The sequence below is a fragment of the Lytechinus variegatus genome, chromosome 12 (assembly GCF_018143015.1).
Source record: "Lytechinus variegatus isolate NC3 chromosome 12, Lvar_3.0, whole genome shotgun sequence".
In the NCBI taxonomy this organism is placed as follows: domain Eukaryota; kingdom Metazoa; phylum Echinodermata; class Echinoidea; order Temnopleuroida; family Toxopneustidae; genus Lytechinus; species Lytechinus variegatus.
The window spans coordinates 20,653,571-20,674,915 of record NC_054751.1 but is presented as its reverse complement, the minus strand read 5'-3'; the positions used below and the strand labels follow the sequence as shown (position 1 = coordinate 20,674,915).

The 21,345-nt window shown below is 36.6% G+C and overlaps 1 protein-coding gene across 3 annotated transcripts in view; it reads right to left on the bottom strand.

Moving 5' to 3' along the window:
• Positions 1 to 21,345, bottom strand: part of LOC121424911 — a 57,275-nt gene that overhangs the window by 18,147 nt on the left and 17,783 nt on the right. The window contains exons 2-5 of one of the 3 annotated variants that reach the window (XM_041620796.1): positions 21,251 to 21,304; positions 9,564 to 11,992; positions 4,667 to 5,873; positions 4,260 to 4,311 (exon numbers count right to left, since the gene is read on the bottom strand). In XM_041620796.1, the coding sequence (XP_041476730.1) occupies positions 4,260 to 4,311; positions 4,667 to 5,873; positions 9,564 to 11,913 (3,609 nt within the window). In that variant the 5' untranslated portion in view covers positions 11,914 to 11,992; positions 21,251 to 21,304. The remainder of the gene's footprint in view (positions 1 to 4,259; positions 4,312 to 4,666; positions 5,874 to 9,563; positions 11,993 to 21,250; positions 21,305 to 21,345) is intronic. The other 2 variants (XM_041620797.1, XM_041620795.1) reach the window with 2 other exon arrangements.

The following is a 21,345-nucleotide window of genomic DNA, read 5'->3' as shown; positions in this document are numbered from 1 at the left end:
CTTTATTACATGGCCGAGTACAGGTTATTGTACTGGAATAGGCGAAGTAGAAATTAGATATTGAATTCATTTATATCAAAGTTCAACTCACAGTCACACACACACACAACACACACACACACCCAAGATTCTAAGCATAGTGAAAGAAATTACTTAAAAATCATACAATATTAAACAATGTTAGTAATAATTCATTAATAAGTGAACAGGTATTCCTCAAAATAGATAAAAAAGTAGCATGTGAAAACATGTAGATAAAATTATTGACAGAGTGGAACATCATAAAATTATGAAGAAAAGACTTGATGGTTTCCAAATATTTTTTTTTAAACAAGAAAATATGGAAAATAAATGACCATTTCATCGATTTAAAGATGCAAAATGTGAAATTTTAGCCACTCCACTTTTGATGATAAAATAATTTTTTCCGAGTCAATAAAGAGCTGAACATTTTTCACTGGCTTTCTTACTTTTCTAACTACGGTAAATGAAAGCAATTCTAAGGAAATATGGTACCCAGGAAGCAATTTCATGGATTTAAAGATGCAAAATATGAAATTTTAGCAACTTTTGTTGAAGGGTTTTTTAAAACCTTAAATACCCATAAAAAATTGATTTTTTTTTCTCCAAAATAAACGTAAAGACTTAGGCCTACATTGCTGAAAATATCCTTTTCAATGTGTGTTCTTTTATACTGGACATGATTCTCAATTGTTATTTTGTATACCTGGTACCTTAATAAAAACAAGAGTAGTGCCGTCATAATGAAAAATTATTTTAAAAATTGGGCAAGCAGTTTTTTCTATCGGGCAAGCAAATTATTTCATCACTTGCCCAACAGGGCAAGTGACAAAAAAAAAATTTGTAGAGGCCTGAAATTTGTAGCAATTTATATTCAAATTCATATACATTGACAGGTGCCAAATAAAACATTCAGGTAGTATAATGTGATCGATAGAAATGAGGACGATGTAATAGTAAATGATAATTTATAGCCCTATTTTACTTAAACTGCTATTGCTTAAACTCCCTTCACCATCATTACTACTACTACTACTACTACTACTACTACTACTACTACTACTACTACTACTACTACTACTACTACTACTACTACTACTACTACTACTCATATTTTTACTACAATGTACTACTTCTCATACTTTTACTACAATGTACTACTTCTACTACTAATACTACTACTACTACTACTACTACTACTACTACTCATATTTTACTACAATGTACTACTTCTACTACTAATACTAATACTACTACTACTACTACTTCTACTACAGTGTATGACTAAACATGACTACATTGTACTACTTCTACTACTAATACTAATACTACTACTACTACTACTTCTACTACAGTGTATGACTAAACATGAATGCAACATATCCTTAATAATTAGGACTTACCTCTGATGAAGGTGTATCAGAGGATGACATAATGGCAGAAGTGTAAAATTCACTCACAGATAAGTTTCAAGTCTAAGAGCAAGAAATTACTACATGTAGTATCGCACGCTTGGTCTAAAGTCCTCTTGAAGTCAACCAAAAGCTTCATAACCCTAATTTGTACACACCAAAGTTGTGTTGTGTTACAGTGTCATGACTGAACAGTATAAGCATCAAAATGCAATCATTAGGATCGATTACACTCATGACTGTGAATTGGTATCAATTTTGCAATCATCATGAGTGGATTACTATCAATTGTAATCACTGTGTGTAAATCGCCATCAAAATGCAATCATTAGGATCGATTACACTCATGACTGTTAATTGGTATCAAGTTTGCAATCATCATGATGGGATTACTATCAATTGTAATCACTGTGTGTAAATCGCCATCAACATGCAATCAATATGACCCCTTTGCAGAAAATGACTTCTTGATTGAAAGAGAAGTGCTCAAATTAGACATTCTTCCACAGAAATCTCACTTCCTCAGCAAAAAAAAAAATCATTAAATGAAATAACACGATATCACTCGAACTGGCCTCCCACGTGTTCTGCTTTCACCATCCCTTATTCATAAAGCATTGTTCCATTATCATACAGTATACAATACAATTTTGTGGTTCCATCCCATGAAGACATCCTGCTATATTCAATATCACATTTTGCTGGATCAATAGTCCAATTCAAATACAAGGCACAAGGAGATATTTGCCTGTATTTCTGGAATCAGTTCCCATATGGGGAATTTCACAATAGCGACCCATATGGTTCAACGAACAGTATACATATCACTATTGAACTTCACACAAGCAATAATCATTTATTGAAATGAAAACATGGTACAATATGGGACTAAACTCAACCCCTGTGATTATAAAAGGTTGTACCTGAAATATTTATAGCATGCAGGTCATGGCACTATTTTGCATATTGCTCAGTAGAAATAAGACATGAAAATAAATTTGTCAAGAACCAGTGAAATGACCACATTATTTTTCCCCTTCCAAACATAAGTAAACTCACTACTCACTAATGCATGTAATGCCTGCTTTTCAAGTACTAATCTTTAGAGCGAATAAATGAAAAAGTAAATTGAGGGCACATACAAAGTCCTTATTTACTTATAGTGTTATTCAATCATATCATCATACATTACGATGTTTGTATTAAAGGCAAAGGTCGGATATGATGTACATGTGTAATAAGCAAAAATACAGAAAGCATTTCCAAATAAACAAACAAAGATTGATAACTGAGTGAACTGCTGATTTTAGTGAGCACAGTTAAACTGCATTTCTGGGAATTCCAAATTATCAAGTCAATATTACTTCAGATGACTGACTGATAATATACAAATAGCGAATAGGCATGAGTGCGATGGTGCGAGATTTCGCATGAGGTAAAAGAAAGATGCTCTATTGAACGAGGAGTTAGCCTCGTTGAATAGAGCATTTCTTTCAACGAATGCGAAATCTCGCACCATTGCACGAATAAAAATATTTCCTATTTGTGTTGTACAACGCCTCGGAATTCAATGAAAATATGAAAAAACAAAGTTTTCCCCTGCAGTAATCTATGAAAAGGGAGCAAAAATATTGCGAAAAGCGGGCTGTACGTGCATTGCCAACCTTATTCAATCAATGAAATCGCATTGTGAGGTCACCTCCTAAAGCCGTGCAACGGTACATTTTGGATGGTACGTCTTGTGTGCAACGGTACAAATGTGTGACATTCAGCCTCCCATTTGCTCGCGTACAACAAGCTATTAAAGTAGGCATTGTACAAAAAGAACTCATATATACAACTATTTGGTCCAGTATCAAGGGTAGATTAAACATTGCCATTTTACATGCACATTTCTAGCATGTATGAAAAATCATTGTACAGCTTACTGTCTAATGCCTTGCCTACTTTGGATTTTGTAATAAACTACTCGGGGCAGCAGAAGAAGATCCAAAATTTTCAGAATACCTCTCCAGGAAATCTCTAAATCTCTTTCCCAACTGACATATTTGAAACTTTTAAAAAATCCCTATTATAAAGGCAAAGTGTTAATATACTACTCAGGTTTAAACTTAAGCATGTTTACACTCCGTGAAGCAATAAAGAGGAGCTACATCCACCATGATTACTAACCACTGCTTCAGACTGTCTTCACAACTACATCAGGCCGCATAATTTCATGAATGCTTTCAAACAGTGATAGTTCTTGGCAATCTGAAAGCTTGCCAGACATAGCAGTAAGTATATATTTAAACTTACTTCCAATAAGATTACAGTTTGTCCATTAGTGACAGGTAAAGGGGAATGCCTCTTTACTTGGTTTCCAAGAAAGAAACATAACATGTATTAGTTAGTAAACAGGTCAGGGCTGATGCCCCCATGGAGCAGGTTTGGGTTGACAGGCATCTTATTGGCAATTCACATCACTGTCATTTGTAGTCTTCTGCAAATTTACAATATTCAATAACACTATCGTATTTGGTGCTTACATGTATGTGAGAATGTCATTAAAATGTTTTTTCCATAGGTTACAGCCTTTCAAGAACACAATCTAAATGGATACATGGGAAATATGTGTCAAATATATTACATGTGAATAGTTGGCAAGGTACTCACTGGAATGACTAGGGAAGCCACTTCATAAAGCTTTTACCCAAAGTAGAAACATTTGTATATACATGTATTGTATTATTTTTGTTTTATTTAATAGAAATAATGACAGGTATATGTACATGCATGACATGGAAAAGAACCATGCTTGGTCAAAGAAACATAGATACTACTTACATTCAGTGGGAAAGGATAAGGCTTCGAAGGAGTTCCTGGTACTGATAGCTTGCTACAAAAATGATGTATAAAAAAAGAGAGAGGGAGGGATTATGGTTGAAATATTGACAAAGCCAAGATACAAGTAATAATTAAGGCTGCCAGGAATGTTCTAACTAGGTCAAAATAGGTCACTTTAGTAAACTCAAATTAAATATATCACAAATCACTCAAAAATTTGATTATCACCTTGCCAGTTCAGACAAATTTTCATTTTTTCTTCTTTTGATTTATACCAAAGATATCTTGACTCTTTTCTTGGATATGTCCTGACTGTTTCAAATTGAGCATTTTAATGGATGGAGGCATATGTCCTAAGTGTTCTAAATTCATGTTGATATGTGTTATTAGAAATGATGGTTACTTACCCTAGCTGAGTGACTTCCTTCATGATTTTTGTTGGTGTGTTTGTAGGCTGACTGTCATCAGTGGTGATCATACTGGACTCAAAGTCCATCTCCATACTGTCTGAGCTGCTATCATGACCGCCATCATGTAAATCTTCATCTCCTGCATTGATGTCAACATCAGGCAAGCTCTCACTGTCATCAAGTGCATCATCGCCTGGGCACCCTTCCTCCGCCTCTTGTGCAGCATCAGCAGTTTCTTCAAGGACTTCTCCAGGTCGCTGGCCAGGTGATGCTAGGGTTTCATGCAATGGTGATGATTCTGGGTGTGTTTCACTTTGCATGGCTGGAGAATCAGTTCTTGGTGTAGGACATGGATTCTTTGACTTCTCAGCCGTCGAACTTGTTTCTCCGGTTCGGGGGACAAGATTTGGCTTGTCATTACCTGTCTTTCTTGTTGTTACATCTCCATCTGATAATGGCTCCTTACTCAGCGTCTCCTCTTCTCCTCCATTACATTCATCACCAGCATGGTTATTCTCTAACTGGCACAATTGGGATAGAAGTGCAGTTTGATCAGCACTAGCAGGACATGCAGCACTTGCAGGACTTGCTGGTGAAGGATAACCTTCTGAAGCACCACTGACTACCTCTTCCACCAAAGTGTCCATTAATGGGTTCACATTTGATTGCTCACAATCATCTACGTCCACCTTCTCTGTAGCTACCGTCTCCTCAAAAATCACATCCCCCACTTCAGAATTAAAGGGAATGAAATCTGCATCTCCAAATGAATACCCCTCTGATACAGATGAACCAAGCACTGTGGAGTCACTCTCAATGTCACCACTGGAGCATCCGGGTCTGTCTCCTTGAACCGCTGCCTTGAGCCTCTTCCCGATCTTCTGCTTCAGCTTTGAAATACTGCCTGACAGCTTAGGTGACGACTGTACCTTGGAGTTTCCTTGAAGACTAAGGGGTGTAGTGGAATCTAAAGGCTTGTCAGTCTTGGAGGGATCAGAGCTCAGCTCCTGAAAGAGATCTGTGACACCTGGTGTTACATTAGATGAGACACTGGATTCACTTGGAGCTGGACAATCTGATAAAGAATACCTCTGTGGTAGGTCATACTGCAATGGTGTCTGATGGCTGGTTGAAGCAGATGGTGCATCTGGATCTGATGAGCTGCATAATGGCAATGCCCTTCTCCTTGGCTTATGCTTATGACCTGCAAAAAAAAAATATATTAAGTCAAATCAAATTTCACAGGTGATTGATGTATGTGAAACTGAATATATCCATTCCATTTAATGCAAATAATAATGTGCATACATGAAGGTCAAGCTTGAGTAAGAAAACCATTAGAGAATAAAGGGGAAAATTGATGTGAAAAAGCAAGCATTTATGAGAACTACAGTGCGTATCAAAAAAAGTTTACACTTTGAAAAACTCCTGCAAAGTTATACATTTGTAATATCCTGAAGATTTTTCATTGGTACAGATCCATTTAAGCAAATGACGATATAACTGTCAAAAAATATTTACGCTTGAGTGAGCACCACTTACTTTTGAAAAGTTAGTAAAAAATGATTTGCGCAGAACTTTGAAATAGTTATACGCATAAAAGTAGACCTTAATCATGAAGAACACGTGGGATTTAGCTATCAAAATTGATTTGAAGATATCTTCTACCTTTTTTTACTTGTTTCCTTGCCCAAAACACTTCGAAGAGTGCATTTCACCCCACCCCACTCCCCCACACATCGAGGCCATCGTGACGATATTTTTTTAAAGCTGAGCTGTGATTTACATGGAATTGCTTAAGCTTGATTTTCATTTTGTTAATTATTGCCAAGCTTGGGAAAAATGTGGAGAAACAAGTATTAAATGAAAAATGAAATGTAAACCCACTTTCAATGATAAAAACTTATTGAAAAATGCTGGAGATGTCTGATATAAACTTTTGTTCAGATTTAGTTATGTCCTCAGATCCAGCTGGCACAAAATGGGTAAAGGTTGTGCGTACAAAGTGTTGAAATTTCAATTTGAGTGGCAAAATTGTTACAAAATGCTTGAATGTATCCGTTTTATTACAAATGACTAAAAGTGCAAGGAAAATGGATGAGAAATGCTCCGCAGGGTAAGTTTGATTTCGCCCTTTCCCCTTGACACAGCATGAAAACGAGCATTTCTGAAAGCTTTACACAAATGGACAGTGCTCACTCAAGTATAACATTCTGACAAAACTTCTACTTTCATTGGATAGATGAGACCCAAACCCATTCCCAGGGCTTTTTCAAAGTGTAAACTTTTATTTGATACTCACTGTATAAAGAGAGAATAACATTTTGAGTATGTCAATTCTGTTTTCCTTTGAAGGGGAAGCGCCCCCCCTCAAAAAAAAAATTATTTGAGTGAAATGAGAAAACTCAAGCATATATGTATAAGTATATTGCTGATAATATCATCACCATTGGATGTAAAACAAAAAAAGTTTTGCTGATTTCACATTTACACATTCTGTGCTTACTTTGTCCTCATTTTTTTCCCTACACATCGAATACACCAGCTGCAATTAGCATTGCTTTTGCAAAGTTTTTTTTTTTTAAACAAGTGCACACGGAGTTATAGCATTTCCATTTATTTGAATGTCAATTAAATGCCTTGCTAATGGGCATAGGTTGCGAAGGCCGGGATCGAACCCCGCACTTTCCATGTATATCCAGGTGCCTTAGACCACTCGGCTACAGCACCTCCACTTTTGCAAATTACGTACAGTGTTTTTTATTTTAATCATAGCGGTATACATGCTAATGAAAGGTAGAAATGAAAACAGTTCCTGAAGGTATCATGAGTTCAATTCCTCACTCAGCAAGTGTTTAGCAATGAAAAGGGGTACAGTATCTGTACAATAATATGCACATTATCAATTAACTGAACACAAGTTCTGTAAATGCACATATTTCCAGTCCTGGCACTGATGGACACCCAATTCAAGAGATGTGATGAAATTTTGGTGGCACAGACTTTAAACATGGAAAGATATAACCTAAATTTCACTGTAAATTGAGAACACAGTAGTTGCCAAAAGGTGCAAAAAAGCCCAACAACTACCAGTGTAAAAGGAATACAAACAAGAAAGTGAATGAAACTTGATACAATACATGTAATTGATAAAGGAAAAGGTGTGCAGATGCCAGAAATATCCATGGATATAGGATATGGTGTTGTTACTCCTACATGTGTTAAGTTTATGTGATAATGAATGTGTTTTGCATTAATTTAAAAGGGTCCTTTTTAGCATGTTCAATAACATGATACAAGTTCTGAGTTTGAATAAAAAATGTTGTTTTAACAAGTTGTACTCTGGTGGGTATTGTTTTTAGATAGTACAAGAATCTTTTTTCAAGAGCCGATTTTTTGGGGGGCATAGCTTTCGTTCTTTAAAGAATAGTTCAAGTGTATGTTGCAAAAACGGTTATCAATTAACAAAAAAGTGTACTTGGAAGTTGGAATGCGAGAATAGGGGTGATTTGCAAATGCCAATTGGGCATATTTGTACCTGTTAGCTGTGAAAATAGCCCTGGGCAAAAATGGCTGAAAATATACTTTAATACCACCATTACCTACATGTACATGTAGGGGTCAGATTCCTTGGTGCGGGATGATCACTTTGTAGAGCATACATATAGGACATAACCATGAGACACTTAACTGTAAGCATGGACACAATGGCATAACAAAATATCACAAAGACAACAAAACAAAATCAGAAGAAGAAAAGAGCATTCCAATTTTCTGCCTTGGCAGGACATTCTTTTATTTTTTTGGTAATCATGCTCAAATTCATGCAAACAGATTTTTTTTACACCAGAAAAAATAAACTCAATATTAAATAGAAAGCAGAGAGCAAGAGAATGATACACTTGTAAAAAAAATTGTGGGGTTTATGACATCCACTGAATATTTTGTATTATTAATATTTGGACAGGCAGATACAAATACTGCATGGACAAAAAAATACATGTATGATTGTAAATTTTGTGTCAAGTGCAGGCCGTGTCAAAAGTTGAATATGACAATGAATCTTGTCATCTGGACAAACATGAATTTCAGGATAAGGATACGCATATACCTGTATAATTTACGTAGGTGATTTGAGAATGGTGTTTGGTAGGCCATTTGTGTGAACACAGAGAATCTTTCTCCAAAGGGGGAATGTGCTAGAACCTCTCCTGGGGGTGTTTCTCAAAGATTGAAGTATGACTTAGAGTCGCACTTATAAATGCCTAGTTGCACGCAGTATAAAAGGCATGACAGCATTGGTCAGATCATACCAAGAGGATGCGCACTACTGTGTATTGATCAATAAGATTGTGGGTTGCATATCATGTACGCGTCAACATTTAAGTGCGACTCTATGTCATACTTAAATCTTTGTGAAACACCCCCTGGACTTACACGTCTGAAAAAAAAATGACACAAGCGTATATGATAATCAGAAATGTTGTTTTCCCGCGGATAATTCACACAAACTGAAGAAACATTCAGGGTTAGTGGTAGGCATTTTAAAAATTTTTACGAGGGCTACTTTTTAACAACTTATTGCAGAAACCTGCAACATCGAATAAGCTTTAACATTGCAATGAATGGGGATTTTCTAAGGCTTCTTTTACAGTTGCCAGGGCTTTTTTGAAGATTTTGGGGGCTACATCTCCCCAAGCCCCGATGTAATTTCCCTGATCAGAGGTGAAGTATTCTATCATATGAATTGTAAATCCAGATGACATGATTTTCTAGATGATGCAATATATTTTTCTCATGGATGAATTAGAATACATGTACACCACTTTACATGCAAAAGAGTTTAAAAAAAAAGAAAGAAAATGAAAAACTTTTTATCACTCCTTCAACTTGCCTGTCTGTTTCTTTCCTTCAGAAAAGTTGTGCTTCCTTGCAGTGTTGACAATGATCGATGAGGAGTTCCTTCCTAGTCTCTCGATGAATTCATCTGTGAGAAATATCCTATCTGACTTCAACCGGAGCCGTTTGAGAGGAATACGAACTGCTCTTGAGCATGCTTCGAGGCGGAGTCGTTTGATGGACTTCTCATGAAATTTGTGATGACGGCCAGCTAGAGCCTTCTTGGACAATTGGACAACTTTGCGAAATGACATTGTAATGTGCTTGTCACTTTGTTCTGAGCTGCTTTCTGTACTTTTAAGAGTGCAGGTGTACTGGGGTCTTTCAGGTGATTGGGCTTCATCTAAGGGATGGTTGAAGGCTTTGGGCTCCTTTTGGGGTGACAAATTGACTGATTCAGTAGTCTTTGATGCTATGTTCAAAGAAGCATTAAATAGTCTTCCCACCTTTTCTAAGGAGATCTCATCCATGCTGTTAGTGGATGAAGGTTTCACATGTGATTCCGAACTATTATGGGATTCAGCAGAAGACTGCTTCTTCAGTTTATGCCTGTCAGCAGATGTCTGTGACTGTTGTTGCATTTCTGGCACTGCTGCCAGTGACTCTTTGAACAATCTTTCAACTTTGTCGATGTCACAATCAAATACTCCTTCTTGCAGCTTGTGCTTTGATGGCCGTTGCTCTGTGTCACAACTACTTTGATGAGAATTTCTTCTGATTCTGTCTGGTACCTGCATCTGATCATTACCATCCAATGGATGTTGTCCAGTACTTAAATTTTGCTTTGCAATGCTTAAGATTGCTCCATAGCTAGGACCACCCTGGTTTGATGAAGCTGTGTTAGAGTTTTTCCTTTGCAACTTTAATTTTTTCTTCAAATGCAAGTCTTTGCTACTCTCACCATGTCTTTTTAGACAGCCACTACTGTCTGTTGAACTGTATGAAGACCTCCCTACAGGCTCCATTCCAGACAGTACACCACTGCTTCCATCACTATATATCCGTTTAGCCCAGCCCTTCTTATCCTGAACAACGATGAAGCTTGACTTTTGAGGATCTGAATTTGGGGATACAGTTTGATCATGTGCCTTTTGCTTCACTGGTTTTGAAGGAGTGATCTGTTCCCCTTGTTCCGAAGAAGTAGAGTTTAACAACCACAACATAGTGTGTTTCTGTTTGCTGACCAGCAAGTCTTCGTCTACTGCCCCCTCCAAGACGTTCCTTGTTTCGGGTGACTTCACTTTAGGTGATTCTTTAGTAGATTTCTTTTTCTTGATGGTTCCAAGGTAATGGTACTTAGAGCTTGATTCACTATGTGATCTTTGTCTCTGTTGAGGTTTCTCAGGGGTTTCCTTCCTACCAGAAACAAGATCCGCCTTACTGCATCTATCGTTAGATTCACTATGACCTCTTGATCTGGGTTGTGGATACTGTTGTGATTTCTTCCTTTCTACATTATCATTCTTTGAGGAAGGACCACTCCGATGTCTTGACCGATCATGTGACTTCTCTTTGAATTGATCTACTCTCTGGGAATTGATATCAAATTCACTGTGATGTCTCTTCCTTGTGTCAGATGAGTGATATGACCCATGTCTAACATTATTCCCATGAGAATTAGATTCACTATGATGCCTTGATTGACAATGCTCAAATGGTTCTGTCCTAAAACTTGCATATCCCGATTCATGTGACTGAGAATGGGACCTTGAATGCTCACCTCCTTTGGTCCCAGACATTGTATATGTTGAAGCTAGTGACCTGTAAGTTGGGTGCACATCCCTTTCTTGTTGACTTGGTGGAGATGAACAAGTATGAGATGATCTGTAATATTCAGAATCTGGAGTACTGCTTGATTCATGATACCGATATTGTCCTGGTGGAGGTCCTTGCAATCTCTCATCCTGTTCAAAAAGGTGCATACTCTTCCGAACCTTTGGCCTACCCATCGTATAATGTTCTCTTGGTGGTGAGAAACGGTGCATTCCTGGGCCACTTGGTGGGTGCTCTTTTAGTCTTGGGATCGATTGTCTCCCATCTGATGAACTACCACATGCATGTGACCTTGGTGTCCCTCTAGAGTGGTAACCTGCACCTCTATGCCTTCTCCCAGTGTTGTAATCTTGTGCAGAATTCAGACATGCAGCGAAAGAGGGTTTGCTAGAAAATCTTGGGCGAGGTTGTGGTCCTCCACGATAGTGAGAGAAATGGGTTCCCCTGCCCTGGCTTTCTCGACCAGGTCTCCTTGGGTAGCTTGAGGAATGGTATGGTCTGTTCTGATGGGTCTCTTGAAGAATCTTCTCTCCACCCCTCTCCACTGGAGGTGGCCTCCAGTATGGGTCCATGATCAGAGTGTTTCACCACTGCTCGTTTTCTACATGTTGAATGTGATACTGTTCAATTCTGCATGTATCATTACTTTACCTGTGAAAATACAAACAAAATTAATTAAAAGGTCTTTCAGTTTAACAAGGATTTATCATTAATATGCCCGAGTCATAACTGCCTGTTTTTTTACTGCGTGCCTGCTGGTAATTGTTCGGTGGAGACCGGTGGACTGGTGCAATGCAGAAATACATCTATAGACATTCATTGTCTCCGAAGACTAAAAGTAAAGTTAACCCACTCTAAGAACTAAATTTTGATATTAAAACTTTCACATGATATGGAATTTCTAAATTTCAATTAAACAAGTGAGATTGTGGAAATAAGATTACTAATCATGATTTCTTAATTTTCTTGCTTTAATCTACATGTATCATCCTGTAACATTACAATATTGTTGCCTTCTGAATGTGTCCAGCCAAATTATTCTGCTGGTTTGCAACTTGCACTAATACTCTGCTGAAGTCATAGAGCAGCTACCACAGGATGAAATTCAAAGAATTGCAGTATAGTAGGCCTACTAGTAAACACATATGATAGTACACGCTAACCTGGAATACATGTACAATGAGATTGTAATGTAATACAGGACAATAAATTCAAGCAAGTAAAGAGAGTCTTGCACAGTAATCTCATTTCCATAATTAGTGCCACTTCACTTGGTTGCATGAAATCTAATAAAAAAAAGAAAAGAAGTTCTCAAATATTCAGTCTAAGATATTGTGAATTTCTAAATGTATTTCATCAGTCCACCAGTCTACAGAAAATTACGACTGGCAGCTTTGGCCAGGCACGATTGGAATTATTAGTTCGACTCACACCTAATTATTATTTCAAATATTCATATCAAAATTTGAGTTGAAGTATAATTCAATGATTTGCTTCCAGTGCATGCATGTCATTCATTGATATAATCCCAATAGTACCTACTCGTATTATACTGGGCCTATCAGAATAAAAAGGGGAATATCACTTTCATATCTTGTCCTAAAGCCAGTGCAATAAAAAAAATCATATTATTAGTACATGGGAATTTGATTTTTTAGAATCATGTATCACTGAACAATGACAACTGCTACAAAATAACAAAATAAGCTTTTCTCACACAAATTGAATGTTTTTCACCATTTGGATTGGTGCTGGAGCATCCCGTAAAGGGGGGGGGGGCAAGGCCCCTCTGACCCCCCCCCCCTCCGATCCGTTTCTCAATCTTTAATTCTATTTTTTCTTCTCCCTTTTTTCTTTATTTTTCTTCTTTTTTGCTCTCTACCTCCCCCATTTTCTCACCTTTACTTCCCCTTTCTGTCTGTCTCTCTTTTTTTTTTTGGGGGGGAGACCCTCTAGCCCCCTGGAACTGTTCTCTATTTTATTTCTGTTCTTTTCCCCCTTTTCTGTCTCTTTTTTCCCCCTCCTTTATTTATTTTTTTTTGGGGGGGGGATCAAGGCCTCTCAGACCCCCTGGATCTGTATCTCTATCTTTAGTTCTGTTCTTTCTTCTCTCCCCTTCTCCTTTATTTTTCTACCTTTCCCTCTGTATCCCCCTTTTTCTCCTTTTCTGTCTCTATTTTTTTTTTTGGGGGGGGCTAGGCCCTTCTGGCCTGGCTCCCTTGATCTGTTCTCTATCTTTATTTCTATTTTTTATCCTTCTTTCCCATTCTCTTTCTTTTTTTTTCTTCTCTCTCTTTTTTTTTTGGGGGGGGGTCGTCCGGACCCCTGGATCCATGCCCGGTTACAACAACTGGGCAATGGAAAAATTTATGCAAATTTGATAATATATTTTTAGACCATTTGATAATTAGACCAAATGATAATTAAATCAAATCATTATTAGACCAAAAAAACCTTTAGACCAAATGGCTTGAATATAATTGACTTCAGTTGACTATAATTTAAAATAAAAAGCTAAACAAACACTTTGGGTGGTAAAGCCAGAATAGGGGGAGGCATTGGATGGAAGGGTGTGTTCCAGAAAACTCTATGTGACCCAAAGAACCCTTTTGGCAAAACTGGGAGACTTTGGATGAAAGGGTGTGTTTCCCCTTTGACACACCACCACCCATCCAAACAGTGTAAAGACATAAATTAAAAGGCTATTTAAGCTATTCATGTACAGAATCTATTCTTCAAAAAAATATTTTAACTACAATGGCATTTACTTAACTTTTCTTTTAAAGCTAGTACAACTTCTGGTATCGAATTTCGATAGGAAATTGTTTTTAAGCAATCCTAAAGTGTTTATTATATGCCAGAGTGGTTGTTTAGCACGACAAATTTTTTTAATAAAAATAATTCAGGATTGCTTAAAATTATATTCATTTCATTACCACAATTCCCTGAATAGCTAACACAGGAAACAACATGTGGGACCATAATATAAACGGATGGGCATTTTATCAACAATTTTTCTTATCTTCATTTGCTCATTACTCTGTAATTATTGATTTTTCCTAAAAAATAATTTGGCAGCTCTATATTTATCATTTTTTCATTCATAATTTCTCATAATTCTATGTATGTTTTGTTCAATTCTGTGAACATTTTATTTTCTGTTGTACCAGTAATTTTTATTTTCAATAGCTGCAACATAATATATATCAAATACCAGTAACCAAGTACAGCACCATGCAATGTTGATACAAATGTCTAGTACACACAACCTCAACTGCATGGAGTACTTGTCTATATTGTAATTAAATGTACTTCCCAGCTACAATGTACATGTCCAGGTACATGTACAAAAAAAATCCAAATCTTGTACTGATCACAATCAAACATCTTATACATGTAGTTCCTCAAACTTATATGACATACTACATGTATGTACTCGAATTCAGGCATAATTGTAATGTTGCTTCAAAAAGCTATCACCAGACATTTTATATACAGGAACAGGGAAATGAACAGTTAGTATTTTTTCACAGTATAAAAACAATATGTGAATTGTCAAAGATACATGTAGTGTGTAAACATTAAATTAATACACTGTACAAGGAAGTACATGCACTTGATTTTATGGTAATCCTTTTGTACAAATTGTGTCATTATACCCAAAGCACCCACCATCCTGTTTAATTGATCAAAGCATTGTTAGTGTGTATAATATTCTTTAGTGTTATGACACTACGAAATGGGATCACTAAATGGAACGAGGTGGAATGGTGAAAATTATATTTTGTTAATGGAGAGCAACTTGTCGGTGAAAATAAAATGCGACGCGGTAGCATCCACGCTTGAGGCACTCAAATTGCTAGCAGGTTATTAATATTACTTAAGCACAAGCAATTAATTCATAAAGACCATGATCACACATGCAGGATACGACTGAACAGGTTAGGCTGAAGAGAGCGTATCCTGTGAATGGAAAGCAGATTCATCATGCTATAAATATATCAAGTATCTAATCCTACAGATTTCTAAAACTTGACACAATTTGTTTAAGGTAAAGCAAAGCCTGGAAAAGGTTGATTTGAATCAATACAGGTCAAAATGAAACTCGCATAACCCTGCAAATTTTATCAAAATCGAAAGTCAAATAAGAAAGTTATGATAATTGATATTTAATTTTTGCCATATTTTTCACAAGACAATTATGTATCAGCATTAGAGAGTCAATGATATCACTCACTCACTATTTGAATACTTTGAATTATGCAAAATTTCAATTTTCATTTTAGGCAAAAAGGACCCTATTGACTGAACCACAAAATGTTGAACTAATGGTATTTCCACATGTTTAGGGATCGAGGAATCGAGCTTTGTTTTACATGAAAATGGGGACAGATTAACATACATATATACATGTATTTCATAATTCAAATACAAAAGAGTAACAGTGAGAGGGTGATATTATTGATCCCCTCAGATGTAAAGGGGAAGGCGGGGTATTAGTTGTGACACATTTTGCATTTTGCATGTTAGTATTGATATGACTAATAATATTGTAGAAATAAGTACCTTGCCTTTAAATTTCATTCTTGGGAAATATTTTTCACCCATATATAACTTTCTAGCCCCTCACTGAAATTCATTGTGATCTTTGAAAAAAACAATGTCAAATGGCTCAACTTGCCCCATATGTGGGGTAAGTTGTGCCACCTTCTGGGGTAAGATGAGCCACAAAAACTCTGTACAAAATGTATGCGGGAAGAAGCAGCATGTCAATTTTTTCATTTCAAGTCTTTTCACTTGCTAATTCTCTATAAATATTAACAGTCTAACATCCTCTAAAAGTAAAAGAACTGTCATGTGAATTTACACATTTCTGCCTGCATATCAATGGCTTTTCAATTTTTTTAAATTTTATAAATTCTTATTACCATAAGAATTACCATGGCTCAACTTGCCCCATGTTGGATGGCTCAAAGTACCCCAGTCTGAACTCCATGCGATAATTTCACATCCACACATTTCTTACGCATCCATCATTTAAACAACTATGACAGGAATGAAGATCCATACCTGGACTAACAATAATGTTCTTATTTCTTTATTATATTTAAAGACGTGTGTGGGTAAAAAGCTCTCCTCTATTTTACACACTTTTTTCCTTTTTTGGTTGAAATTTGTACTTTTCCGTCTAAAAAAGTACTTTTTGTTTCAAAGTTGAAAACAGTATGGTTGGGTAAAGGGTTATGTAATGGGTCATCAATGCATGACACCACCACAATGTCTGAATCATTCATTATTGGCCTGGGAGTGGTGGCTCAACTTGCCCCTATGCTCAACTTACCCCACCTTCCCCTAATGATCAGGATGTGCTGTGTTGTGAAATCAAGCCAAACTTTAAAACTTTCTATTTTACATCTGATTTTGATGAAATTTTCAGTGTTAAGCTTGTTTGATTTTTCTCTTTTTTATTTAAATCTACCCTGTGCAGGAAGAGTTTGTCCCATTCCATGAAGGGTTACAATTATGTTAACTATACTGATTGGATGCTGAGCCATCTTACTATGTTAAGTAATGTAACAGAAAAGTACTATAAAGTCTTATATGAAATTGGCCATAGGACATTAATTATTGATATTGATAGTTTGATAACACGATACAGAAATGAATGATCAATATCAAGAACTAAGTTATATGTTAACCAAGGCTCCACATTGTCTTTTTTTGGTGGTGGCCCGTTCGGGCCACCAAAACCTTCAAATGATTTTATTTGGTGGCCCACTAATAAAGTTTGGTGGCCCGAAAAATATAAAGAAAAACATTAATTAAAAATGAATAAAACAAACCGAAATATTCTGCAATCACTAACACGTACCACTATTCTTTGTACATCTTATTATATGTAAATCGTGCTTGCTGTTATTTTACTTTGCTTATTTTGTGGTAATATATAAATTGTTCTATCATTGTAAATATGAAATGATTGAAAGAGAATAAAAGAATTGTATTGTTCCCAGGTTGTGTAGATTTTTAATCCCCGTATAGACACATACTCATAATGGTAAAGTAAATAAATAGTGCAAACTCAGATAGATTTACAAAACAATGATTTTTCCTTTCTTCCTTTTTGATTGTAAAGCCTAGATTATGCAGGCCCCAAATCCAGTTTATTTTCTCTTTTCCAGCATATTATAGCAGGAGAAAATCACATGCTGCAGAATTAGAACAATGTGTAAAAGGGGGAAATAAACAAAAATAATTTTTATATGACTGTATTGAAAAAAGAAAACAAAAATTGTAAAAATAAATATGTTAAGTGAAATAAAACAAAAGAAAAATGAAGAAAAAAAACTCAAAGAACAGGTCATAAAAAAATTTGAGAAAAAACAAAAGAAAATTTAAGAAAAATAAATAAAACAAAATTATCAAGAAATGGGGGAAATTATTATCATTCAGTCGAAACATGTTCTTTAATCAGGCATTTTCAATGGGAAGGGGTATAAATGGTTTAATCACTGTAAAAAAATGAAAGAAAAAATAAAATGGCAAAAGTTTAATCTGGAAAAAACAGTGAGAAAATTCCTTCCCTATATTTGACAAAATTCACATGTCATATCAATGAAATGCCTTCCCAAAGTATTTACTTCCTTAAGAGTGGTTTAAGAAGTCAGAAGAAAGAAAGAGCGGCCTATTTATTTTTGGCTCGAAGAGACACAGCTTCGAAATAAACCAAATATCAACATACATACAAATGCACATATGGGACTGTGATGTACTCACCTATGTGTTTTGTGTATTAATGCATTTGGGAATCGGTCTTTTTGAGTCAAAAGAGAGGTCATAATTCCTCCTTTTAATGCTTACAATTAATCAGGTTTCAGTAATATGGACTATAGAAGGGCATTTCATTGGTGTAAAATGTGACTTCGATGTAGATTTCCAAAGTTCTGGGGAAGATTTCTTAGCAGTAACATTTCATATCGCAGCACCCTGAGTCTGAATAGTCTGCTCGCGCACTAGCTAGCTAGCTGCAGTGGTTTCATGATATGCATGCAAAGCTCAGCCAGACAGCTGGCGCGGCCGGCTGAATATAGTTACTGTATGCTAGCGGTGGGCCTACATACTGTCATGACTATGCAATCTTTGTGTGTGTGTATTTGTGTGTAGATTAACAAAAAAGACGCATGACGAATTGGCTTGCAATTTGAACTGTACAGAAAGTTGATAAATGCATGCAAAATCGGGAGAAAAATTGCGCTACTTTGAAAATTATTGGTTGCCCGATTCGGGCCACCAACACATTTTTTCAATAATGGTTGCCCGAGATGAATTTTTGGTGGCCCCGGGCCACCGCTAATGTCGAGCCTTGTGTTAACTCCAAAACAGGTAGCCATCCATTGACTAAAATGTCCTGGGCCCCATTGCATAAAGTTATGGCAACTTCCATAGAATCCTTCATTTTCACTGGCTGCTAACCATCGTTGCCACGGTAGTTAGTCTAGTTACCACTGGATGGTAAATATATAGTTACTTTTATGCCACAGGGCCCAGGTGCAACAACAATCCCTTTCCTAAGCCTGTACTTGAGTGAAAAAACAGGGTACCAGGGTAAAATACATCATAAAGTAGCAAGTAATAAATGCATTACTGGTGACCCCTTTCTTATGCTATACTAAAACTTCCCTATCAAAACACTACGAGTGTTGTTTTTTTCTTTCCCAATTAAAATCATGGGAGTGCAGGCCTCGAAATAGGATTTTGGGGGGCAAGGCCACTTTTTTGAGGGACACTTTTTCACTGAAGCCAGGCAGCAGAGGGCACCAAGGCCACTTTTTAAGGGGCATGTAATAAATTATTTGTAGGTGTTACAGTTTCGCGGCGTGGGGGGGGGGGGGGGGGCTTTCCATAGTCGATGTTATACATCAGATTCATTACCAAACCACATTATTTACTTAAGCAAAAATGAACTTTACGCACGACTGGTGATACCTTCTTGAGCTACATGTAATTAAATGTGAATCTGATTAGCACCCAAGAAAGTATCACCGGTCGTTCGTAAGTTGTTCGTAACTGACGAACAGCTTTATGAAACACTCCCATTCAAAGTACTGTACTTACGCATCGCGCACGCTCGCCAGGACAGTACAGCGTGCCCGACATTTGTGTAGTACACATACGGAGCTCGTGCTCGTCCATTCTTATGCTGCAGCTTACATAGCATATGTAAAGCGCGCTAGCGGCCGGCCGGCCAGCTGTGTATAGCTAGCTCATCGTTCGGCGCGGCTTCGGACTAGACTGCATACATGCACTGGACGTCGCTGGTAAAGCTAAGGTATTGAATACTTTTTGAGATCGGAGAAAAGTTTTCCTCGCTCAGAAAAAAAGGTGCAGACTTTCAAAAGGGGTACGGTACATTATATATCAGAAAAGGGCACATTTATGAGAAAAAAAGGGCACCACGGCCATATAAAAAAGGGCACATTTTTAGTGGCCGTAACTTTTAGCAAAAAGAAGAAGGGCATGACGGCCAGTAATGGGGGCATCGACGGCCATGGCCGTCGATTATTTCGAGGCCTGGGAGTGTATAAATTTCCCATAACTTTAGAAAAATCAAAAACAGAAAAATAATATTTTTTACTTTCAGGTTTTTGTTTACAATTAAACTTTTAATTAGATTTGAACTTAATCTGGTGGTAATCAAAGTGACTCAGAATCTGATCAAGCAACCACGAAAGGGTAATCAGTCAGGCATGAAATCTGTGTATAACTTGCCAATAACTTAACTAATCATAAAGATGAACCTTTGACCCCTTGAATACATTGTGTGTACTACTACATTCATAAAGGTACATGGATGCATGGAAATACACAATGCAAGATCTTCTGGTACAAATATCGTACAGGAATGGAAAAAAAATACTACCAAAACGTCATTGAAACCATAATTTGAGCTCCATTTTATATAGATGTAAGGTTTTGGGGAAATATGCAAGATCATCAAAGGCCAAGTTTATGCGTCCACTTTTCAGGCCAGAATCAGCGTTTCCAAACGTGATGAGTCCAAAACCTGGTTGCGTCCATGCTTACTTTCATTTAAACACTGTTTCATAACGCCAATCGTAAACTCACAAAAAGGTGAGTTTGTAAACCTCGTTTGACCATAATCAGGCTTTCTGGGGAAGTATAAACAGAACCACGATCGGTGAGTTGAAAATCCGTGGGCAAATACAGTCGTATTGCTCCATGTTAATATCTCTACGTAATAACAACAATCGAGAAAAAAAACTTTCGAAAAAAGGCACGCCCAATTTGACCTCGCTTCATGTGAAGCCAGCTTGAGATCATGATTTGCTCTGAAAAGTTAAGCATAAACAAAACTCCCAGAACCATGTTTACGATCGGCGCTTTGAATCGACGTTTGAAATCGCTGATTCTGTCCTCGCAATGGAAGCATAAACACACCCAAAACATCACAGAAACCATTATTAAAATTTCTTCTTTCTGCAATAGTTTAGCAATATAGCTCTGGTTCTCTAGTTTTTGCTCTGTTTAATGGCCAAAACAGATTCTCCAAATGATATAATTTTTAATAGAAATTTGAATTTGTACTTACATTTGTACATACACAAAGGTCCTCTATTAAGAATCCAGAAAACCACTTGAAAGCCTACTTTGAAGATTTAGATGGAAACAAATCAGGAAAAAATAGTGATTCCTTATCCTACTTACAGTAAAATTCAGTTCAGGCAAAAGTATTTTAAAAAATGGTGATCTTTCACATTTTTCTTATGGAGCTCTTTCTGCAATAGTTTAGCAATATAGCTCTGGTTCTCTAGTTTTTGCTATGTTTAATGGCCAAAACAGATCCTCCAAATAATATAATTTTTAATAGAAATTTGAATTTGTACTTACATTTGTCCATACACAAAGGTCCTCTAAGAATCCAGAAAACCACTTGAAAGCCTACTTTGAAGATTTAGATGGAAACAAATCAGGAAAAAATAGTG